This window comes from Epinephelus lanceolatus, chromosome 17 (assembly GCF_041903045.1).
Source record: "Epinephelus lanceolatus isolate andai-2023 chromosome 17, ASM4190304v1, whole genome shotgun sequence".
Taxonomy (NCBI): Eukaryota; Metazoa; Chordata; class Actinopteri; order Perciformes; family Serranidae; genus Epinephelus; species Epinephelus lanceolatus.
Genome location: NC_135750.1, coordinates 14,579,305 through 14,601,035, shown reverse-complemented (window position 1 = coordinate 14,601,035; position 21,731 = coordinate 14,579,305). Strand labels below are relative to the sequence as shown.

Sequence of the window (21,731 nt, the reverse complement as noted above, 5' to 3'; positions counted from 1 at the left end):
AGAGAGAGAGAGAGAGAGAGAGAGCAGAGTTTTGGTGCCCCCCTGTGTTAACGGTAGGAAAATATAGTTTAGTCATCACTACTGAGGCTCACTGGAGGAGACTCTCACGCTGCAGATGCACTTTGGCTGAGTGACACATCCAGATACAAAAACCTGAGAGACAGTAATTCAGATGTTCACAGCAGAAATGATTCATTCTTTAAAATGTGACTTCAGCTGAGTGGATGACACGTGACGATGTAAGCTACAGAATAAGGTCAGGGAAAGATGCTCTGGTTCACTTTGTGTAGGACTGTACAGATCTCTGACAATACATAGCAGATATAAATGAATGAATGAATGCATCAATGGCTCATAACTAAAATTATTGATCCTTGCATGTCAGGAATAGGTATTGCTTTCAAATATACCTTTAGCTGTCTCACTTCTAGCGTAAAACACCCATTTACATGCCTTGCTGCTTGACTTCAGACAAAGTTACTGCCAATTTTGAATTATAACGGACATGTTTGTGATCTGTCTCTGCAGAATCTGTAACAGAAACACATGCACAGTCTCAAATTGAGTACTTGTCATGGTGATCCACAGCCCTGTGCAGGTTATTTCTACTGTCTCTACTGAGCAGATTTCATTTGAAGTCACCTATGATGTACAGTTATGATATATTTCCATGTTCCATTCCATGTCCATGGCTTTTTTCTTTTAATACCAGGTTGGTATTCATTCTGAACACATGAACATAACAGTATGACTCACCGATAACCACCACAAAATAACCACATGTCTATATAATGCACTGGAGAACCATTACGCTGCGTAGATGTTGTAAAATACCAAATAATATATATTAAAAATATGATGTGGACATTATAAATGTAGCTAATGGCAACAGAGGGCTATATATATTACACACGATATTATGTGATTTAAGGAGGATATAAGGAGTGCCGTTTCAAATTAAATTAGAAATTAGACAAAAGTGACACTATAGCTAAAATGCTGTAACAAAAAAATAGAAGTGTGTGACATCAATGGAGTCACTATTTCCTGCAGAAATTGCTTTTATGTAACACTCCAGGAGGTTGTGTTTGTGAGTTTATAGAGGCTTTTTTATTTTTACTGGCTTATAACCTGGGGATACATTTCCTTTTATATGAATAGTGGCCTTCTGAACTTTATTATAAACTTACAGTAGTTTTCTTTTGTGTCAGACAGGCTGTATTTTGAGGTCTTTTAAGGATATGCCTCTTGAAAATGTCTGATATTTAATAAACTGAGCGCGGCAGCGTTTTTAAATGACTATCTTGTGCTCTGGAGGTGTCGTGCAGCAGGGATGTGGTATGTGTGTGCAGCACAGACTGTGTGTGGAGCCTCAGCAGTGCATCTTCTCACCGACTGCAGCCACAGAGCAGCGGTGGCAGCGCGCCTGCGCAGTGCATCCAGGGGCTCGGCGGCGTTCGGTGCTGAAGTGGGGCGGATGGCAGAAAAACAGCAGCGATGGACATTACACCGCAGGATTCCCATTTACGATGTCGCTAAATAAGCATCGGGACATCGCGCTTTCACACCCATCATCCTAGGACACTGACAGCCCAACACAAAGGGGTAAGATGCTGGTTATTCTCCGCTAATGCTTCACACGGGCAGGCTAGCTGACGTTAGCACGGCGCTAGCTGCTGCTGCTCAGCTGCCACCTCCTCCTCTCGCTGCGAGAGATAGCGGATCTCAGGCTGTCGGCTAACGCTAGCAAGGAGAAAGTGGGTGGTGTTTGATTTGTGGACATTTTTTTCGGTGCGACAGTCAGAGCCGTGCAGCCCTCTGCGTGATCGCGTTATCCCTCCGCGGTGTCAGCCGGGAGGGGAGCTCCTCTCTCCGCCGGCTGCTCGGACCTGCAGCGGCTGGGCTCAGATGGGTCGGACAGCTGCAGGAGAAACCATGCAAAACACCCAGCCCAGCAGCTAGCCAGCAGAGCTAGTGCACAGAGGCAGAGAGCAGGGTCCGATGAGCCTGCCTACTTCTTATCTGAAGATATGGACGGGCCTGCAGGCAGATGCAACAGATCCACTGATGCGACAGCTCACTCCATGCATCCACCATAAACTTTCTGCTTCACTTTAAAGTTCATTTTAGCGCAGCTTTGACTTGATTTCCTCCCTCTGCTGCCATGCACTCATGTCGTGCACAGCTGAGGGAGCACCCACACTGCAGAGTCCCATGGGTGTGTTGAGTCAGAGGAGGGTGACCCTGATAAAGGCCACAAACGTGTTGATATGATAATAAAGTTGTTCCTTATAGTGCCAGTGCTGCTGTCGTTTTGACCTCATGAGTCAGAGGAGCTCAGGTTGTGTTGACACTACATCCTGAGAGACTTCCTGATTCATCTCATTCAGCTTTTACTCTGCAGCCAGAGAGGTTTCACACAACACCAGCTGTCTTGTGTGTGCTTTCAGGGTGGAGATATTTTACCTGAAGATGCTTACTACAAACACTGAGATTCCGCGGTGTGTCTTTACAGAGGCAGAGTTGAGATAGTTGTGATGTGATGTGGACTCGCAGCTGCATTTTCATTTGTTATAATCATTAATAGCATGATTTAATCTGTTATTAGTCAGAGACTAACTGTTTCTGGTTCAGTCTAAGGCTGCAAATAACTTTCATTATCAGTTGATCAGCTGATTATTGTCTAAGATTCTTTGATCTATGGTTTAGCCAGTGGTTCCCAACTGGTGGGTTGCGGTCCAAAAGTGGATCGTGGCTCCTCTCTAAATGGACTGCAAGTGACTTACGCACGTGTCAGGTTTGTGAAAAGCACACTTTATTTTGAAGTGCAGTGAATTTTTGTCACAGAGCTTTTATTTCCAAGTGCCGTTTCCTGCTGTAGAGCAGAGTGTGGATACCCGACCCGAGCCCAACACGACCGGTCGAGCCAGGTTTGTATATCAAATCAGAAATTTTGCTCAGAATGCTCCAAATGCTGGAATTTTTTATTTACGTGACGCCTTACGTAACGCCTGAACGCAACACTGGCTTCGCTTCAATTGGCTGTGTGTAACAGCAGCCTTCTGATGGTCATTTACACACCGTCCATGTGTGATCACTGTAAACAGACAAGCTGTAACCATGACAACAATAACTATGTCTGGTAACAAACTGTGTCGGGCTCGGGTCGGGTTCGGACTTAAAATTAAGGAAGTCTGTCGGGGTCTGGCTGGGCTAGGTTACAACTGTCTCGGACTCGGGTCGGGTTCGGTCAGGAAAATGCAGCCCGAGCTGCGTTCTACTGTAGCGTGAGCGACTAATGGACAGCTACGTGACTACGAGACCACAACCTAGCGTGACGACATGTTCAAATGCAAGTGTGACACTGAATATATGAAACTGTGTGGAGCGTGAACTAATGACTAAGGCGAGATATGGAACTCATGGCTAGACCAGTTGGGACATCGGTCAATAGTGAAAAAGTGACGTCTAAGAATGTCATGTCTTGTGTGACCAGCGTTCCAGAACTCAAATATTTCAGTTTACACAATACAAAGCAGAGAATAGCAGCAGCTATGCACAATTGTGAAGCTATAAGAATGGATTTTTTGGCATTTTTGCTTGAGAAATTACCTCAATGATTAATTGATAGTCCAAATAGTTTCTGATCATTTTTCTTCCAATTTACTAATCACTTAATAGACTAATTAGACTATTTATGACTATATATTATCGTCTTTTATTAAGGAAGCATGTTACTGTAGTGACTCTGTGGCCATCTTCCTCCCGGGAACAGGCGGTTGAAACTCTCACAAGTCTGACACAAAAGCCTTATCTTTGCACACAGCTATGCAAAATCATTCTTCATAGACTTTTATTAAACAAGGGAAACTTTTGTTTTCAAACGTATTGATGCTTTTCTCTCGCTGAGGGAATGGTGTTAAAGTGGAACAGTGTTGAGACGGCATGCTGTGTCATATGGGACGGATGGTGGCTTCATGTGAATCCTCAGTTTTGATTCATGCTACAAAGTGACAATGAGCTGTGTTCAGGCAAAACTACTATTACTAACAATGTTTAATGTACTTTGTATAGCAGATCATTTTAAATGTCACACAGTTGTGTAATGACTAATGTAGAGATGGTCTGTTGTCTCTTCTGTTGTTGCAGCGGACTGGTGATAGTTCCCAACATAAAGAGTCTCCAGTGTTGAGGTCGACACGTGAGCATTTCTTAACTACTTTAATAAGGAAGTGAGTTGTTTAAACAGTGATTCCTGTATGAAAACATGCAGCATGATGCAGGAGGCTCTGTCGCCTTCAGGCTCTCAGTCGGATCCTGTCAGGGACCAAATCCAGCAAATGGCATCTGACTGTGATGGAGTGTTGGGTTGTGGCACGGATGAGGGGCTTGGTCCTTTTCATTATGAGTGTTTAAACAAAACGATGATGGCATCGTTGATCATTTCCAGATTTGGGTTACTATCCCCACCAACAGGTCATGTTTTTGGTTTGGTTTGTTTAGCAGCAGGATTACGGAAAAACAGCTAGCTTGATTTTCACGAAACTTGGTTCAAGGGTGTAGCGTGGGCCATGGAAGAACCCATTAAATTCAGGAGTAGATTCCAATCACTGGAGAGATACACAAATTGCTTTTCACCTGCGTTAGCATTGCAAGATAGGGCATTTGGTCTTGGCGGAGGTTTGCGCTGTCCGAGTGCCCTTCTAGCTTTGTCTTGTTTTGACCACATCCCTTAGCTTTTCATGGAGATGTATTGGTATCAAGCGTATTTTGGGCCATAAGTAACAAGAAATGGCAGTATGTTAGTGCCATAGATATGTTTGAGGTAGTTTAGAAACAGTTTAGGGCTGCAACAACTGTTTCCATATTGAAAATATAATAAAAATTAGATAACAGCGTTTTTAACATGTGTTGCATTATTGTTGTTTGAATATTGCTCTCAGAACCTGAGCCACACAACACTGCAGGTGTGTTTACTCACGTGCGCACAGGCTTCTGGTTTAGAGACAATGGCGAAGCAAATGAAGTTGTTTGACTGTGGGTTGTGAAGTTTGACTAACCCGTCAACATCACAAACAAACGTGCACATTGATTCAAAGACCTAAATGAATAGATAAGGTTTCATGAATAATTAGATGAAATACACCTTCAAAGAAATTTGTTTAGTAACTTAAATAAAACTTTTAAACATTTTTATGTGACATTTTCATCATTAAACACACATATAACTGCAAATGGCAACCATATTTTCAGTGTCAGAATCAAAAGCTGATGCCTGGTGGCCAACTTGGCAACCATTTTTAAAAGTTAGTGTTGAGCCCTGATACATTTAGTTTATAAAATGTCAGAAAGTAGGAAAAATAACAATTTTTTGGTTCTCCAGAGCACATAGAAATGTCTATGATGCAAATAATAACTTACCAAAACACAAAGATGTTCAGTTTTCAATTACGTAAAACAGAAGAGCACTAAATACTCACATTTTGACAAGCAGGAAACAATGGAGACATAACTTATTATGAACAGCTGACCTCAATTGCCAAAGAGACATTTTTTTGTTGATCCACTGCTTGAGTAATCAGCAGTGTGGCCAATACATAATTGCCCACCAGAGAACACTGACAAGTTTATTTTTAAGCTCCTAAGTACATTTCAGTCACGAGTCTGTTCTCTGAACAAATTTAAGGGATTCTCATCAAAAGTGCTGATGTCAACAAATGAGTGTCAGCTGACAGAGCCGACATTTAATTATATGTGTGCAGTGATACACTATGCAGTGCATTGAAAACCCAGTTTTTCCACACCAGTGTCACCAAAGATAAGTTACTGCACCTTTATTTCACTCACTGGATGAAATGATTCTGTTGTGATTTTGACTGTTTTGTCCCGTGTGTTCCTCCAGATGCTGTACTGTCACCGCTCCCTGCACTCTCAAGTCCATAAATGACCCTTTCACTGAGACCCAAGGAAGCCTAGGAGGCGACGGCGAGTGAAACAAAAAGAGGAGTGAGTGAAATAAGGAGAGGAAGTAGTCACATTTCACCTCAGCTCTCGTGTCCCTTTCTGTGCCCGTCGGTCAGGGATGGTGAGACCAGTAACGTCCCTTCCCTGTGGTGAAAAGAAGCTCCTCTCCTGCAAGCCAAACAGCTGCTCCATTAGTCAAACAGACGCCCAGACAGTCCACCAGTCAGTCACTCCGTCAACCAGCCTGCTATCATCCAGCAACCTATTACCTCACGCCATGACTGCTCTGTCTGACCTGTTTTTAGGAACTCACTAATTCATGGTAAGTTTGACCTTTGTCTGGTATGATTGGGATGCTTTATTGTTATTAATAGAAACGGAATAGTGTCTCCAAGTTTCTTTTGAGAGTCATTTGAGAGGGAAATAATAATCAGCCACTGAAATATTAAATCTTTCAGATCAAGATAAAGAAAAAAGTTTGAATGAGAGTCAGTCTTTGCTTATAAAATGTCTCCAACATGCAGATAAACCATCAAAGTAAAAAATTAATATCCTAATTTCAGTGTGACCAGTTTTGGATCAAGGTTTCTGCAGAACAAACGACATTCCTGTTAGCTTTTAGGCCCCTCACATAACCCAATTTATCAGATCCTGTAGGTGATAATCGGGCCCCTCAAATTGCCCTTGCATCAAAAGGTGACTATTTTTACAACTCTGCCTCTCACTGGTGTCACACGTATTTAAAGTTGAGAGCTTTTGATCCTAAAAATGTGTGTAACAAAAAAGAAAGCATGAGTAAATGTGGTTCAGATTGCAGAGCTTCTTAGCTTTACCAGAGTGAGCTATAAGCTAATTTATAGATCATGAATAAACTGGTCATTCACATTAACTGTTAAAAATGGATTATATTATTATTTTTATTCTTTTCTTTTCCACTCAGTCACGTCCCAAAAACAAGATAAACAGAAAAATAGAGAAAGAAAGAAAGAAGGGCAGTGGATACCGAATCCCACCCACTGTTGTAATTTTTCGGGTTAATATAATTTTATTGCTTGCAAAAAATGGGAAAAATTGCCTCTTCAGTATATTTGTTAAAGTATGAAAGTTTGTTATTGACCTTGAAAAACAAAAATTAGCTCAACTTAACTCAATAACTCAATAACTAACTTCTGAGAGCTTTCAACCGCATCACTCAGTCTTTTTTAGTGGATAAAGTTTGGTTAGTTGTCATGGAGATAATTGTCTGTATGTCAACTTTATAATGTCACCACGACAACTTTTGCTGAGGAAGATCACCGGATGAATTTGAAAGTGCCATAAAAAGCCTGGACTTTGATAAGATTTCAAAGTAGTATGATCATGAAAACTGAAAGAACTGACAGTTTATTCATGAGTCCTTTTTTTTTTTCGTCCAAAATTGTCGCATGTCTAAAAATAAATACGACTTCATGTGTTTTTTGCATCCGTCAGAAGCCTTTAGAGATGTTTGACCATGAATCAGTGACAGAAATGTGCCAGCGGGACACAGTCGCGACAAGACCGAGGACTCGCAGAATCATTTCATGACTCAGATAGCTCACTTACAGGTCAGATAGTAATATTCAGGTGAATGATGAAGAAGAGGAGGAGGATGTGGACCGCACATAGAATATGGAGGACAGCTCCACCCCTTCATGCAGCTGCTGAGCCTAATGAAAGACAGGGAGGGAGTGGTGACAGCCAGATGGGTAACTCCAGTGGAGAGAGGCAAAGGAGGAAGTGTGTCTTTTCATTTTGTCATGTACTATCAAGAATTTTCACAACAAATAGAACAATAAATACATTGTAATCAGTGTGCAAGGTTTCTGTGCGTAACAATTTTTTTTCAGATGACGGCTTTAAAAAAATGCATCCAAAAAAATAGACTCATTGTGCAAAGGCCTTAATGTGACACCTTATCATATATGTACAGCCTGCTGCGGCCATGCTCAGCCGTTTATAGTGATCAAGTTGATATGGTATGTTGCTTGAAAACCAGATAAGTTGGCCGAAAACCGTTGTGACGTACTAAAAGTGGTCATTATCTAGCTATTAGTTTAGCTATGATTTAGATACTCAGGCCGGTAGACTCTAGTGTCAGAGCCAAAGGTTTCTACTCACCAAAAAAAGAAAAGAAAATGAAGACCAACCAGGTTCTTTATGTTCTTCGACAGGGAGAGAGTCTTTGCAGACTGTCACTTCTCGTCTGTGTGAAGAAACTTACAGACAAATACAGTGTTGTACTGGTGAAGCATGAGACGAGGCGGGAAAGCAAAGCAATATTAAAACTTCCACAAAAAGCAGCATGATCCATCAGGTTGCAAAGATATTAAATAAACCTCTGCATTACTCATCGATCAGGAGTTCTGCTCAGTCACAGTATGAATGACTGTCCACAAGTGGGTGACTATGAATGAATATTCCACTCATATCAACAATTAGTGACTCACAGAGTGTTGTCAGATTGAGTTGTTTTGCATCCAGTTTGGCTACTTTTTATTTAATCAGGCTGGTGAAGGTAGTTTCGGACAGGTTGGGATAATTTGGACTTCCTTTTGTACCAATTAGACAGTATCCATTTATAAAAACGTGGGCTGCATTCCAATAAATCAGTCCCCCCTCTACAAACCTCTCAATGGAAAATTAAAAAGTTAGGTGACTTTTCTGACAGTCGGGTGTCCTCTAGGCTCTGATTGGGGTACATTTTGTCAGTCTTGCAACACTTCTTGTGGCCCCCACAGCAGCTCAACAGTAGTGTGCAATGCCTGGTGATTGGATCAGTACATTGAATTGTTTCTGGCTTATGTGCTTATGTGTAGACCACAGGAAGAGTAGTCGTTACTGTGGTAACAAGATTAAAGAATGTGGCGTCCGATAGTTTGGTTGCTAAAATTTTGGCGTTGTTAAGCAATTTTAAATCATGTCTCAGTTGATAAGATGTGGGAAAAGTGAGGCTGGTCATCTAAATACTTCACAATGACAGATCTTGTAGCTCTGTATTTCGTCATCTTGTTTTGTTGCCTCTCATCTGGGTGTATTTGTATTTCCACTCTGGATTTGCATGTGCTGTCAATGTGGTCTCCTTCTCCGGGTTTAGAACAAAGCCGTACCCTCACCGTCGTTTGCATCCAGTGGCGTGTTTTTCCACGGATGCTGCCTGGTCGCTGAATAACTGATGGCCACTCCACCGGTCAGGCGACAAAATTTGCATATCAGGCAGGTCGTCTCAGCCTTACCTGCCATGTACTGCATCAGTGCTGTCGTAAATTTCATGTGTGTGTGCAGAGTAGAAGGATCAAGAAAGAGGGCTCCTCTGTTGGTACTGGAGTGCGCTTATTTTTATTTGGATTTTCAAGTGTTTAATGAGGAGTTTAATTTAAACCATGACTTTGCAGGTAAGAGTTCTGTTTCATTAATTGCACGAGACAACAAGGCTGCAATTAATTAGTGCATTTTTCACACAGCACCCCTCGGTGAAATTAAGCTAAAATGCCCCAAATTGTGAAGTGGAGTGTGTGTTCAATTTATCTCCTCTATCTGAAGAAGAATTTGTTATGACGTCCTCTTTTTGATGTCTGTTGTATTTCTTTGTGTAAATTTTAGCTGTTGGACTTCCTGTAAGAGAGCTGTCATAGTTATAGTGGGATAAGGGTTTTCCCGGCCTATTTAGCTCATAAATATCTAGCCAAGTATTATTATTATCTTCTGCCTCAGCATTACCAGACTATACTGTATATTATTATTGAGTTCTTAGAAAGTGGTACTTTTAATTTGAGTAGCCTGAAGGGTTGAAAAGCACCATGTTTGCCTCTCAGGACTGTTGTGTGATGTGAAAGTGGCTCTTTACTCTCCGTCTTCTTGCAAGGCTGAAGGCACGTTCACCTTCAAAGCTTCTCTAAAGGCCAGGGGAAACCCTGGGCGATGATCGGCACTGGACTGTCCACAGAGGACAGAGTGGCACTGCGTACAGTAGTTGTTAGATGCACACTTTTGTTACCTGAGGCCGAACGGTAAAATCATGTCTAAGTGTAGCTGCAGTGGCAGAGAAATAGCTCATGGAAGTCCTGCTAAAGTTGTGGTTGCATGGTCCGTACCTAAGTTTGTTAAATTTAAGGAGCTGAGAGTGAGATTTTCTTAAATTATAACAAGTATGTTTACCTCTGTGTATGTTTTAGTCCTGAAGAACAAAAGTGACCCTCTTTTCAGACCTGTGCACTCACTAACATGATAGATTAGGAGTGTCAAACTCATTTTAGTTCATGGGCCACATACGGCCCAGTTTGATCTCAGATGGGCCAGACCGAAAAAACCATTGCACAATAACCCATAAGCACCATCAGCTCCAATATCTTCCCTTTTTTTGTGTAAAGAATTAGTTACATGCTGTAGACGTTCATCCTTTTACAAATCGTTTAACAGCCTGAGATGTCTTAAGAAAAATAGGTGCAGTTTTAACAGTATGTCTGTTTTTCCACATTCAGTCAGTCTACTTCTCACTGTCATTACCTGTGCTTTTATCCACACATTTCCTGATACAGATTCTTTTGAACTGAAGCTGCTAAATGACAATAGTATGCACAATGTTCAGTATCTTTAAACATGGTCACCGTAACTATTCATCTTTATATCAGAGAACTGTATCCTGGTCGGGATTGGAAAGCCTCTGAAGCAGAATTTTACATGAAGTAGGCAACACATGGTTTAACTTACACCTGAAACCTGGCACCTCTTCTTCTAGTCATCTACTGGGCCGATTTTGGACACTTTGGCGGGTTAGTTCTGGTCCAGGGGCCGTATGTTTGACACCACTGTGATAGAACCATTTGCAGGAACTCTTCATCGACCTCATACACTTTCCATAATGGCCTAAAATGACCCAAACTTAAATTGTGTTGTAATCTCAATCTCAAGTGAATTGATTGGAAAACTGATCATCGTTTCACATATTTTTCAAGCAAAATGTCAAATATTTTCTGGTGACATGACAGTAAATTAGTGCTGTACCCAAATTGGAGTTATGTCAGATGAATCAGATTTGACTGTTCAGTACAATATTTTACTATTGTCCTTTTTTCCATATCGAGTTTGAGAGTGTAATCAGGGTTTAGCGGGACATTCAGGGTAACAGTGCACGTAAACAAGCCAAAGTTAGCCCTCCAAGGTGCTAACTACGCTAACAACAGATCGGAAACTTGCAACATTATTTGTCGACACTAGATATTAAACAAAAGCTAAAGACTGTGTCGTATGAAGTTGCTGTGAACTATAAATTCACCACTTTGAAGCACAAGGCAGAAGATAACATTATCTCAGAGCGTGACCGGGCAAAGCTTCCGTCTCAATCAAACTCACCCTCGGTTTGGGTCCTCAGCCGCCTGTATCAGAGAGGAGCATCTAAATTTGGGGACCGAAACATCCCCAGAAGCATGTTGCACACTGACGAAAACAAAAAATGACTGCTCAACTTGAAACCTATTACTTAACTAAGGGGTCTCCGACCAGTGATTCAAATCTTGGACTTTCAAGAGGTAGCCCTACAGTTAAAACGGGTCTCTTGGACACTCATGGTCTCCAGATGATGTATTTTAAGGACTTTAGTGATCTCTAACTTTAAGTCTGGGGCCATCATAAGTGTTTCTGAGTGCACTGTCCCGTAATGTAAAGTGGTGCAAACATTTATGTTCTGCTCAGGATGATCACCAGAGTTATAAGAGTCAGCATGTCAGCGTTATCGCTGAGAGGATGCTGACTGTAGCGTTTAGCGCAAAGCATTGCTCTGTAGTTCAGCTGACTGAAGTTTTACCACACACTGTACATTTCCATTACATGTTTCATACATTATACAGTACATTACAGTAACAGAAACATCAAAGCATCAGCAGAAACCACGATCGATACTGTGTGTCTGCATTGGAGTGATGCATCAGACGAACAGCAGTACATACTGTATAAAAGAAGCACCTCATTATTTAGTTAGTGTGGTGTGCCCAGGCTTAAATCCTTAAAGCGACAGGTTGATATAAGTGTATAAGTGTGTGCATGAATTTGTGTTTATTTATTGGCATGTGTCCATCTGGGTGCGCGATGTGTAGAGCCTGCTCGTCTGTGTCTGCGCCCGTTGAAATGTATGTGTAGTGTCTGTCAAAGCCAAGTGAAAGACTTGGCTTAGTGCCAGGAACCCTCATACCGTACAAGGAAGGGAATCCTCTCTGTCCTGCATGAGTGCTCTCTCTCAGTTGCTGGCTTCATCTCTCTTCACACACTCACACACAGTATCTTTTATCCCCCCCCCTTTAATAAGACATATTGCCAGTGAGCCAGAAGTAAAACATGGATACCAAATTTGAAAACACACTCTCTGTTATAACGTTATTCATTTGAAGGGTGTTTAACAGTGTTTTTATTCTGTGTGTTTATACGTTGTGAAGCCCCGGAGTGTGAGTGGAGTGGAGATGAGAAAAAGGCAGGCGGCGCACATCGAGGCCCCACCCCAGGCCCCTGGACAGCCCCGACCCAACACCTGCTGCCTCTGCTGGTGTGGCTGCTGCAAGTGTCTCTGGTAAGAACATATTAACCTACACAATAATATAAATTCTGTGTCTGAAGAATCTGATAGTTTTTATTCTGTTAATCTGTGATATTATGCTGATGTTGTGTTCCCCAGAAACAGACATTATATTGACACAGCGCTGATGAGCAGGGAAGTATGGGAGCCAGTAAAGCTTTCTACAGACAAACTTGCATTTTAACAGTTTTCCGAGTTGAACAACTGATCTTTTGCCAAGTCCTGCCCCCTAAAAGCAGACTGGCCAATCATAGCGTAGCATTGGCCAATTCCCAAAAGGGTTCATAGACTGGATTTTAGCTGGTTTTGTGGATTTTGAGCTGCACGTTGTGCATGGGGCACATGTTTTGATGAAACTTTTCCTGATTAGGATTCCCTCAATGTTCATTGTTCAGGTTTTTTTTTTTTTTTTACCAGGAGCCAAATTATCCGCAGAGGTCTTTTTCCCTCCAAAACAAACAGACCAGGTAATTAAAACTGGTAAAAACACTGAATAAAGCAGTTTCACTTTGCAAATTAGTGTCTCTCCTGCGCTGCTTTGCATGTCAGATATGGGTCGCTATCTTTGCAACTTCTTTGCAACTTTGCAATTCAGGAAGTTCCGGGGAATACTGGGAGCTGAATTATCCACAGAGGTCTATTCCTCTCCAAAACGAACAAACCCGGTGATTTCAACTGGTAAAAACACTGAATAAAGCAACTTCACATTACCAATCAGTGTGGGTTTTTGTTTTTTTTTTTTGACGCTGCTCATCACAGATGGGCTTCTAGCTATGGTGGCTGACGCAAAAATGCAAAAACAGTGGCAGTGAACATGGTGATCTCTATAGACGAGGACCTGCTCCCTATGTAGATACAAACAGCTTATTCTATGGTGATGAAAACACGATCATTTTTATTTTCAGGTGATTATTACACTCAAGAAAACATACTCCATTTCTGCCAATATGTCCTCCGAAATCCTACACACTGATCCTTTAATTCCTCCTTCACCAGAGAGAAAAGAATACAGACTTGTGCAAACACTCATTGCACCTCATCGCCCCTGAGCAAGGCACCAGAACCAGTAACTGCTGTGCAGCTCCTACCGCTGCTTCACTGTGGCTGCACTCTTGCAGGGAGAGAGGAGTGAATGAAACATTGTTTTCAGGCAGTGAATGGTGAATGTGCTGCTTCTTTCACACCACTTCATCTGAAGTGGTGGCAGCTTGTGGACTGGGCCCGTAGTGAGTGCTCTGTGACTCCGCTCTGTGTTTCTCAATCAAATAGTGCTGTCAGATCTCCAGAATGAGCCTGGAAATTTGTCCTCAGCTGCCTATATGTTTATTTATTTTAGCGTTAAGGCTGGCAGGGAGACTTTGCCTTTTCCAGTGCAGGTTTGTGTGAATATATTTATCACTGAACGCTCTCTGTGTCACAATTTTTTTTACTATCATGCCAGGTCAAGTGGTAGAGATCTGTGTGAGTCACTCTCATCTGCCTTTAGTTTTTTTATTCCTTCTTTCTCTCTCCTTTCTCTACTTTCTACACCCTCCTCACCCATCCGCACACAAGGCCCTTATCTAGTTGGGGTGCCTTCTATTTCCATCCACACATCACATGCAAAACAGCTGTGAAGAACAGCCTGTATATTTAGCTGTATTGTGAGGGTGCCTGGGGGCTGTGGCTAGCTGCGCCCATTACTGCCGCACAATGGGGACTTTGACAAGAGACAGCAAGAGGAAGGAAAGATCCTCCATGGTGGGACAAAAATAGATGGCTCAGTGTGTGTTGCATTGTGGACTCAGCGAGTGTGACTGAGCTACGACAGACAGAGAGGCTACCATGTGTGTGTTTCAAGTGTTTACATAAAGGTTTAACTGTAGCTTTATTGTTATACGGACTTTGAACATGCGTCGTCTGAATCGCCTGCTGACGCTTCGCTGTGCGATTGATCGCTGAAAGAGATCAACTGAGAGGCGCTGCACCTGCAGCTACTTTCATTTTTGGTTTATCTGTCCATCAGTCTGGCTCTATCAGTTAAATGTTTGGGTTAAAAAATGTCAGGAATTTTAAAGGGCCAGTGTGTAATATTTGGCATGGTTTATTGTCAATCTGAATCTGAATCTGAATATTCTACCCATTAATATGTTTATACAAGTGTATAATCGCTATCAAATAAAATTTGTTTGGTTTTTGTAGCCTTATAATTATGCTTTTATATATATATATAGCAAGGGCCTTGCTTTAGAGAGGTCGCCATCTTGCGCCGCCATGTATGTACGGCAGCCCGAGCGGACAATCCAGCCAGCCAGAGAACGCGGAGATATCGCTAGGCTAAATAAACAGCTGAGCTCTGTTTACCGGCTACGCTGTCAGTCAGTGTACGGGCTGGAGATTGGTGGAGCAGAGAGGGAGGGGGGTGCCCACTCGGCATGGTAAATGAGTATGTGTGTATGGAGTGTGTGTGTTACGCTAGAAGAGTCAGAGTTTGGGACGGAGTCTTTTACCCCCTGGAGTGTTACCGGAGTTTCTGGAGTGCTCAAATAAACGGGCCTTTTTCCCGAACGCTCCTCTGGTCTCCTGCTCGTGAGGGATTCATTACAATATTGTAACATGGTTTAGATTTCTAAATAAACATTCACCTCGTCGCTAGATAGACCTACTCCTGAAAAACTTGTGCGCAAGGCTTTTTGTCTCTACGAGGCCACCGTCATTTACCCGACGGGAGGGGTGAACGAGTGAGCCCTGCAATCTAGAATTTGACCACTGATGTCACTGTTTTCAACCCATTTTACACACTGGCCCTTTAAGAAGTGACTGTCACAATTTCCTAAACCCCGAGGCGACGCTTGCAAATTCTAACAGTCCTGATTACTGTGACATGTGACAGATAAAGTCAATAAATGCTCAGAAGTGAGAAGCTGTGACTAGATTTTTGTGCATTTGATGGAAAAATGACTTGAACAATTGATTATTAATGTGGTTTCTGACTAATTTTCACCCTGTCAAATAAGCGATTAATCAACAAGTGGTTTCAGCACTAGAATAAAGAGATTCTAGCACATGGGACTGTGGATCAAAACCTTTATTCCTTATTACGTATTTCTGACTTGAGACCTCCGTGACAGGCTGTGGTGAACAATGTCAAAGGGTACTCAAACACTTTAGTATCGCACTTCTGCGAAGTTGTGTGACTTGCGAGTGATTTTAAAGACAGTGGTCAAAATTGAAGCTGCAGGCAGATAAATCCTCACTTTAAACTCAGTTTTAAAGCCTTTACACACTGAGATTGTTTTGTTTTGTGCGATTAATTCACACGTCAGTACATTTTTATCGAATTGTTGTGTTTGTCATGAGTACTTTCACACAGAACGTGAATACTATGTGGTGAGAAATGTAATGTTTTTGTCGGAAAAGGTCGATTTTCTGAGCTTATGCACACTGATAATATCGGCAAGTCATTGGTATTGGCTGATATTGGTTTTATAATGAACTATTAGAATCAATGATGAGAGTATGCATGCATAATATGATGTTAATTCCACTACAGAAGAGACTTCATGATCACTAAAATTAGGCAGGGAAAATAGTGGATATATCGATATCGGTATCAGTTATCGGTAAAATGAGTTGTTGTATATCGGCATATTGGATACCGGCAAAAAAATCCAATATCGTGCATACCTCCAAAATAACAACACAGATTCTCCATTGTCTGAGTTCAACCTTGACAAAGGCCGCACACACTAGATCCACTCATTCCTCTCTCGCCTTTTACAATACACACTGTGTAACTGTTCACCAGAGGTAACTCAAATCCACTCAGAGCATTTCTCTAAAAGGAAACTCAATAAAGTATCTTCCAGTAGTTTAGGCTGTACAGCAACTTGCAGTACAGACTGCCAGATGCTGCTCTGGGGGAATAGGATCCAGGTAGTCCTCGCAAATTTGCATTGCTGCTGGCAAATCTATTTGCATCAAAACCTTTTACTGGGCAACTGTTGCAACCTTGCATCACTGCTAGTGTAAATATTTGAAGGCAAGTATTTTGCATTTTCATGTCCTTTATTCATTACGCCCCCAGTGTGTGAAGTGGTTAGCATTGTTGCCTGAGGCTGAGTCCTTAGGGTGGGGGAGCACTTCTGAGTGGAGCCTGCATGTTCTCCCCGTGTCAGTGTAGGTTTCCTCTGGGTGCTCCAGCTTCCTCCCACAGTCCAAAGACATGCAGGTTAATTGGTGACTCTAAATTGTCTGTTGGTGTGAATGTGAGTGTGAATGGTTGTCTGTCTCTATGTGTCAGCCCTGTGATAGTCTGGCGACCTGTCCAGGGTGTACCCTGCCTCTTGCCCAGTGTCAGCTGGGATAGAAACCAGCACCCTTCTACACTCTGCATCGCACAGTGCAAATTTAGCTCAGTGGTTGAAAGGTTCAGGCGGCATAAAATGCTGGAACCCTGGAATATTTAAAGTGTTTATTAACCCAAAGTGGCTCCGCTGGCTGACAGTCACTGATGCATGCTGTCGGTGTAGATATAATTAATTGAAACTCCTGGATGCTATTTATTTGCTCGTTCGACCCTGTGGTTCACCTGCTAACAATGCTGTGCATTATAAAGTGATTCCAGGGTTTTAACAGAGTGCATTTGGGGTATTTTGACAGCCGGTGTGGAACAACAGACGAAATCGATCAGTCCTGATGCTGATGTTGATTGGATCTAGACGTCTGTAGTGAGAGGAGAAATGATATTGTTTATAGTGAAGAGTTTTTTCTTCTATTGTACCAAAAGTGGAAAAATGCTAAGATAAATAATCACTTTGTATCCTAATGATAACTCAAACTCATCAATTTAAACAGGCAGAAACATGCCAGAAAGTTAGGCATAATCATTTCTTGTCTCCAATCCAGGAATGAAGACAGGATGGAGCGGAGTGAGCGACAGACCTGCACCAAGATGGACAGTATTGAAGCTACAGAAGAACAGTAAGTCTAGCTGTCATCCCTCCAGCCTGTCACGTTTGTGTAATCACTATTGTGTCAGTCTCTCTCACACACACACACACACACACACACACACACACACACACACTTCTTCATTGCCTTTGTTTCATGTCTAACTGTAGACACCCCAGTCTAGAGGAAGCGCTGTCGTGGGCACGGAGCTTTGAGTTGATGCTGCGCTCGCTGGAAGGCCGGGAGATCTTCCGGGAGTTCCTGCGCTCGGAGTACAGCGAGGACAACCTGCTTTTCTGGTTGGCCTGTGAAGAGCTGAAGAAGGAGACGAATCCGTCGGTGGTGGAGGAGAAGTCCAGGATCATATACGAAGACTATGTGTCCATATTATCACCCAAAGAGGTACGCTTGTATTTGTGTTCATTTGGCAGAAATGAGCCACCACAGAACAGAGCAAAGAAAATTCTTATTTGCTGTGAGATTGCTTGTGAAATCAAAGTTCAAACTTAACCTGTTTTTCTTCTAGAACAGAATGACCTGCAAACTGCAAACATTAACCTGTGCTTTATGTTTGGTGCTAATCCAGAAATGTTAGTATGCAAACACACTATACTAAGATGGTGAAACTACTGTGCTGCTAGCATGGCTGTAGACTCTTTAGGCCCTGATCGGACAAAATACTTTGTAACAGCCTGGACGGCTTTTTTAAGTTGTTTGAAATGTGAGTGAAGCGTTTGCTTGCTGTTTTTGTGTGGCTGAGCACCACGCATTTTTCTGTTCAGTGTGCCTTGTATTTGTTTAGGAGTGCCCTAAACGCCACAAGATAAAAAAACCCTTCAACTTAGAGCTGAAAGCGCACAACGTCACTGGCATTTTTTCCCAATGTCCAGTCAGATGAATTGAGCAGTAGGCCTTTTGTGGTGGCATAGAGATTTTAAGGTACAGATCAGTGAGTTTACTAAAGGGATGTGCCATATCATCTCGTTCACGATAATACGGTTTAATTTTTTCAATATCATATGAAAAATTCATGTTGTGATACTTGTGATATTTCAACTTGTTGACACGTGACGTCATACTGTTACCCACGGCAACAACAAGCGTGGCTGAAAGCAAAATTATTACAGACTCAACGGTGTTTCCAAAAAGAGGAGCAGCTTCAGTAGTGTGGAATAAACTGTGGCGTCCTGAATGTTTTATGAACAGCCCCGGACTTCTCAGACTCTTTTAGTGACTTACCGCTCAGAGGGAACTCATTCAGCGGCTCCTCTGGCAGCCAAGTCATTTGATTACTTTTGGTAATGTAAACCTACATAAACATACATGTAAACATGTATGTATATGGTTGGCCTGGGCGATAGTTGTGGTATCATAACAGCCTGTCACAGGTTACAGTGTGATGATTAGAGGAGAAATGGCAGAGCATAAAGGTCCAGGTGGAAAAAAATAACTTAATCATTTAGGATTTTACTAAAAGAAGGAAATCACCTGTTGATTTATATATATAGATCCCAGTGGACATTTTTGTATTTGGGAGCTGTTTAAATGTGTAATTTGTGGTAGATTTCATTTTGTTGAACTATTAATATTGTATACAGAATCTGAATCTCACTCTGAGTTACTGATGTTGTTCACAAACTAAAGAAATGAGAGATCATTTTTGTTTATTTTTTACTGAATATTTGAAGGCAACTGTAAAACTATATCACTTATTTTGTTGCAGTTCTAGTTTCTTAAATTAATAATACATTTCTTTTTTACTAATTTGTAATATCATCAAGAATTTTGTTATCGCAAGAATACCCTGAAATATCGTGATTTTTTTTTTTTGGGCCATATCGCCCATCCCTGGTATACTTCACAGCAGAATAGCGGTAAGCTAAGGACAGGTGATTTGGTGGCTAGCTAGCAACAAATTTAAGCTGCAGAAAATGATCTGTCTGATCAGGAACTACAAACCCAAGTAGTGATCTGCTAGGTTGTTGTCAGATTAATCAAGTTTAACTGTTTAAGTTTAACTCTTGAGTCTGTGTTATGTCTTAATAAAGTCACTGGCGCTCCACGCATTACTTAAATAACCACGATGGTTTCTAAATCAGACTTGTTTTCCTCCCCCCAGGTGAGTCTGGACTCACGGGTCAGAGAAGGAATTAACCTGAGCCTGGCGGAGCCCAGCAATCTGATGTACGAGGAGGCCCAGTTTCAGATCTACACCCTGATGCACCGCGACTCCTACCCCCGTTTCCTCAACTCCTCCGTTTACAGAGACCTCCTGGCCAACAGGAGGCGCACCTGCCTCGACACCTAGACCCCTCCACCCTCCCTCATCGCCATCGTACGCCAACGAGACTACTACTTAAACTTCAAATACTACTATGGTGCCAGAAGTCGGGTTTGGAAAAATCTCTCCCTCATTTTTGATTGAAAAAAGACTGAATGACATCCGAGATAGCTGGTTGTTTTTTATTTATATTTTTTAAGCAATTTATATCCAGTTCTCCACTGGAGCCAGGTCGGCCTTTGCTGGTTGGTTATTGGTCGGTTTAAGACCATTAATGCTGGCCAGTGATTGTTTTGCTAGCAAAATTTGTGCTGTTTGTTACGGTTGACTGGCCAACCTGCTTGTCGGCTGTCGGTAGAAATGGCCAACCTGATGGCCAGCTGCTGGTTAACTGTGGACAAGGACTCCTCAGGCGGTGGGGACAGACAGAGAGAGAGAGAAAAAGGACAAGCCAACTGTTCCTGTACTGTAATATTTAGACCTCATACTTTAATATCTCTCTCTTTACTCATTCTTTCATATGTTTTTTGTTTTTCTAATTCTGTCCCATTCTTCAGATGTGTAAAAATGTTTTATTTCTTTACTGTCCAAACATGACACCTAGTTGTTGGTGGGAGTTGGGGCGTCTCTGCCCGTTTAACCAGTAGAAGCACTGGCTCTGCATGTAACCCTCTCTCTCTCTACAGTAGCTTGACGATGTAAGCCGCGGACTGCAACCGTTTTTGAATATTGAGATGTATTAACACGGGGGACCTGTGTGTCTCTGTCTGGATGTCTATATTCAGTGAAGGGAAAAAGTACACTTCTGCCAATTTTAAGCTTACTGCAGTTTTTTTATTGAGGAGATTTGACGGCCTCTGCAGCAAAGGCAACAGCACCTACCCATCCATCCATCTATCCACCTATCCATCCGTCCGTCCGTCCGTCTGTCCGTCCAAGCACTTTCCTTCTTTAGGATTCTTTAACTGGGAGAAGTAAGGGCTAGAATTGTGGTTGGGCAGCTACATGTATTATTATTACTCATGAACTTTAGTCAAAAAATCTCTCCACTGAGAAAATCACAATGCCTTTACATGTAAGGAAAAGGCAGCACAAGCGCTGCTGGAGTTTTTTTCTGGAAAGCAACCACAGTTTGTCCAACGATTCCCTACCTCCCATCTTTTTTCCCCCTCCTCCTCCTCTTCCTCCTCCTCCTCCTCCCTTCAACTCAGACCATCACAGCCTGACAAGCACAGGTGCCCAGTGTGGGGTAAGAAACCACCACTGGAGAAAAAAAAACAAAAACACATTGACTCCAAATAGTCATCTACATTTTGAAATAGTGGCGCAGAAAAAAGAGGGTTTACCTTTTAGTGTTTTTATTCTGAATTTGAGCATTATGGAAAGCTGGTTCTGCATGGAGCAGGCACTGATGTTACTGAAGGGTTATTGAGCCCTGGCCTTTGTCTGTAAGGCTCTAGCTTTAGATGCTGTAGGTAACCGTCCCTGGAGTTGGACGTCCAGCTGCAGATACATAACCCGGGTGCCAAACATGATGTCAAAGATGCTGTGAAGAGATGCCAGACGTGACCGCCTGTAGAGTCTTTCTGGTGCATGTCTGTTTCTCTGGCAGACGGAGCTGGGAGAGTGTATGGTAGTCCTTCAGTTAGCTACTGCCCATTCAAGACACTCATTTTCGCACCAGAGCGAGTGAAGAGGGTTGGTTTAACGATGCTAACATGCTACCGTACCGAGCTAGCCACACGCTAGCTGTCTCGACGAGGCTAACTAGGTTTCAGCATGCTGTAGGCAAGCAGTGAGCATGCTTGTGCTCGCCGTGCTAACCCTCCATCCCGCTGCCAGCCCTCACACACTCTGGTTTGTTTTTCTAATCTGACTTTGACAGCATGCGATGATAATGGCTATGTGTGTGTGTATGGTACAGTTACACACTTAACAGAAACATTTAGTAAAAAAAAAAAAAAAAAAAAA

At 42.2% G+C, this 21,731-nt stretch overlaps 1 protein-coding gene across 2 annotated transcripts; it reads left to right on the top strand.

Annotated features, from left to right (window-relative positions):
• The first annotated feature begins 1,452 nt into the window (after positions 1-1,452).
• On the top strand, positions 1,453-21,731 carry rgs17 (regulator of G protein signaling 17). Of its 2 annotated transcripts, XM_033613347.2 has the most exons (6): positions 1,453-1,605; positions 5,903-6,286; positions 12,411-12,541; positions 17,435-17,509; positions 17,650-17,881; positions 19,599-21,731. In XM_033613347.2, the coding sequence occupies exons 2-6, from the start codon at positions 6,284-6,286 to the stop codon at positions 19,785-19,787; spliced, it is 630 nt and encodes a 209-aa protein (XP_033469238.1). In that variant the 5' UTR covers positions 1,453-1,605; positions 5,903-6,283; the 3' UTR covers positions 19,788-21,731. The 2 variants fall into 2 exon arrangements, with proteins under 2 accessions (XP_033469238.1, XP_078016651.1); XM_078160525.1 differs by lacking the exons at positions 1,453-1,605; positions 5,903-6,286 and adding an exon at positions 9,249-9,377 and having other exon boundaries at positions 19,599-19,925.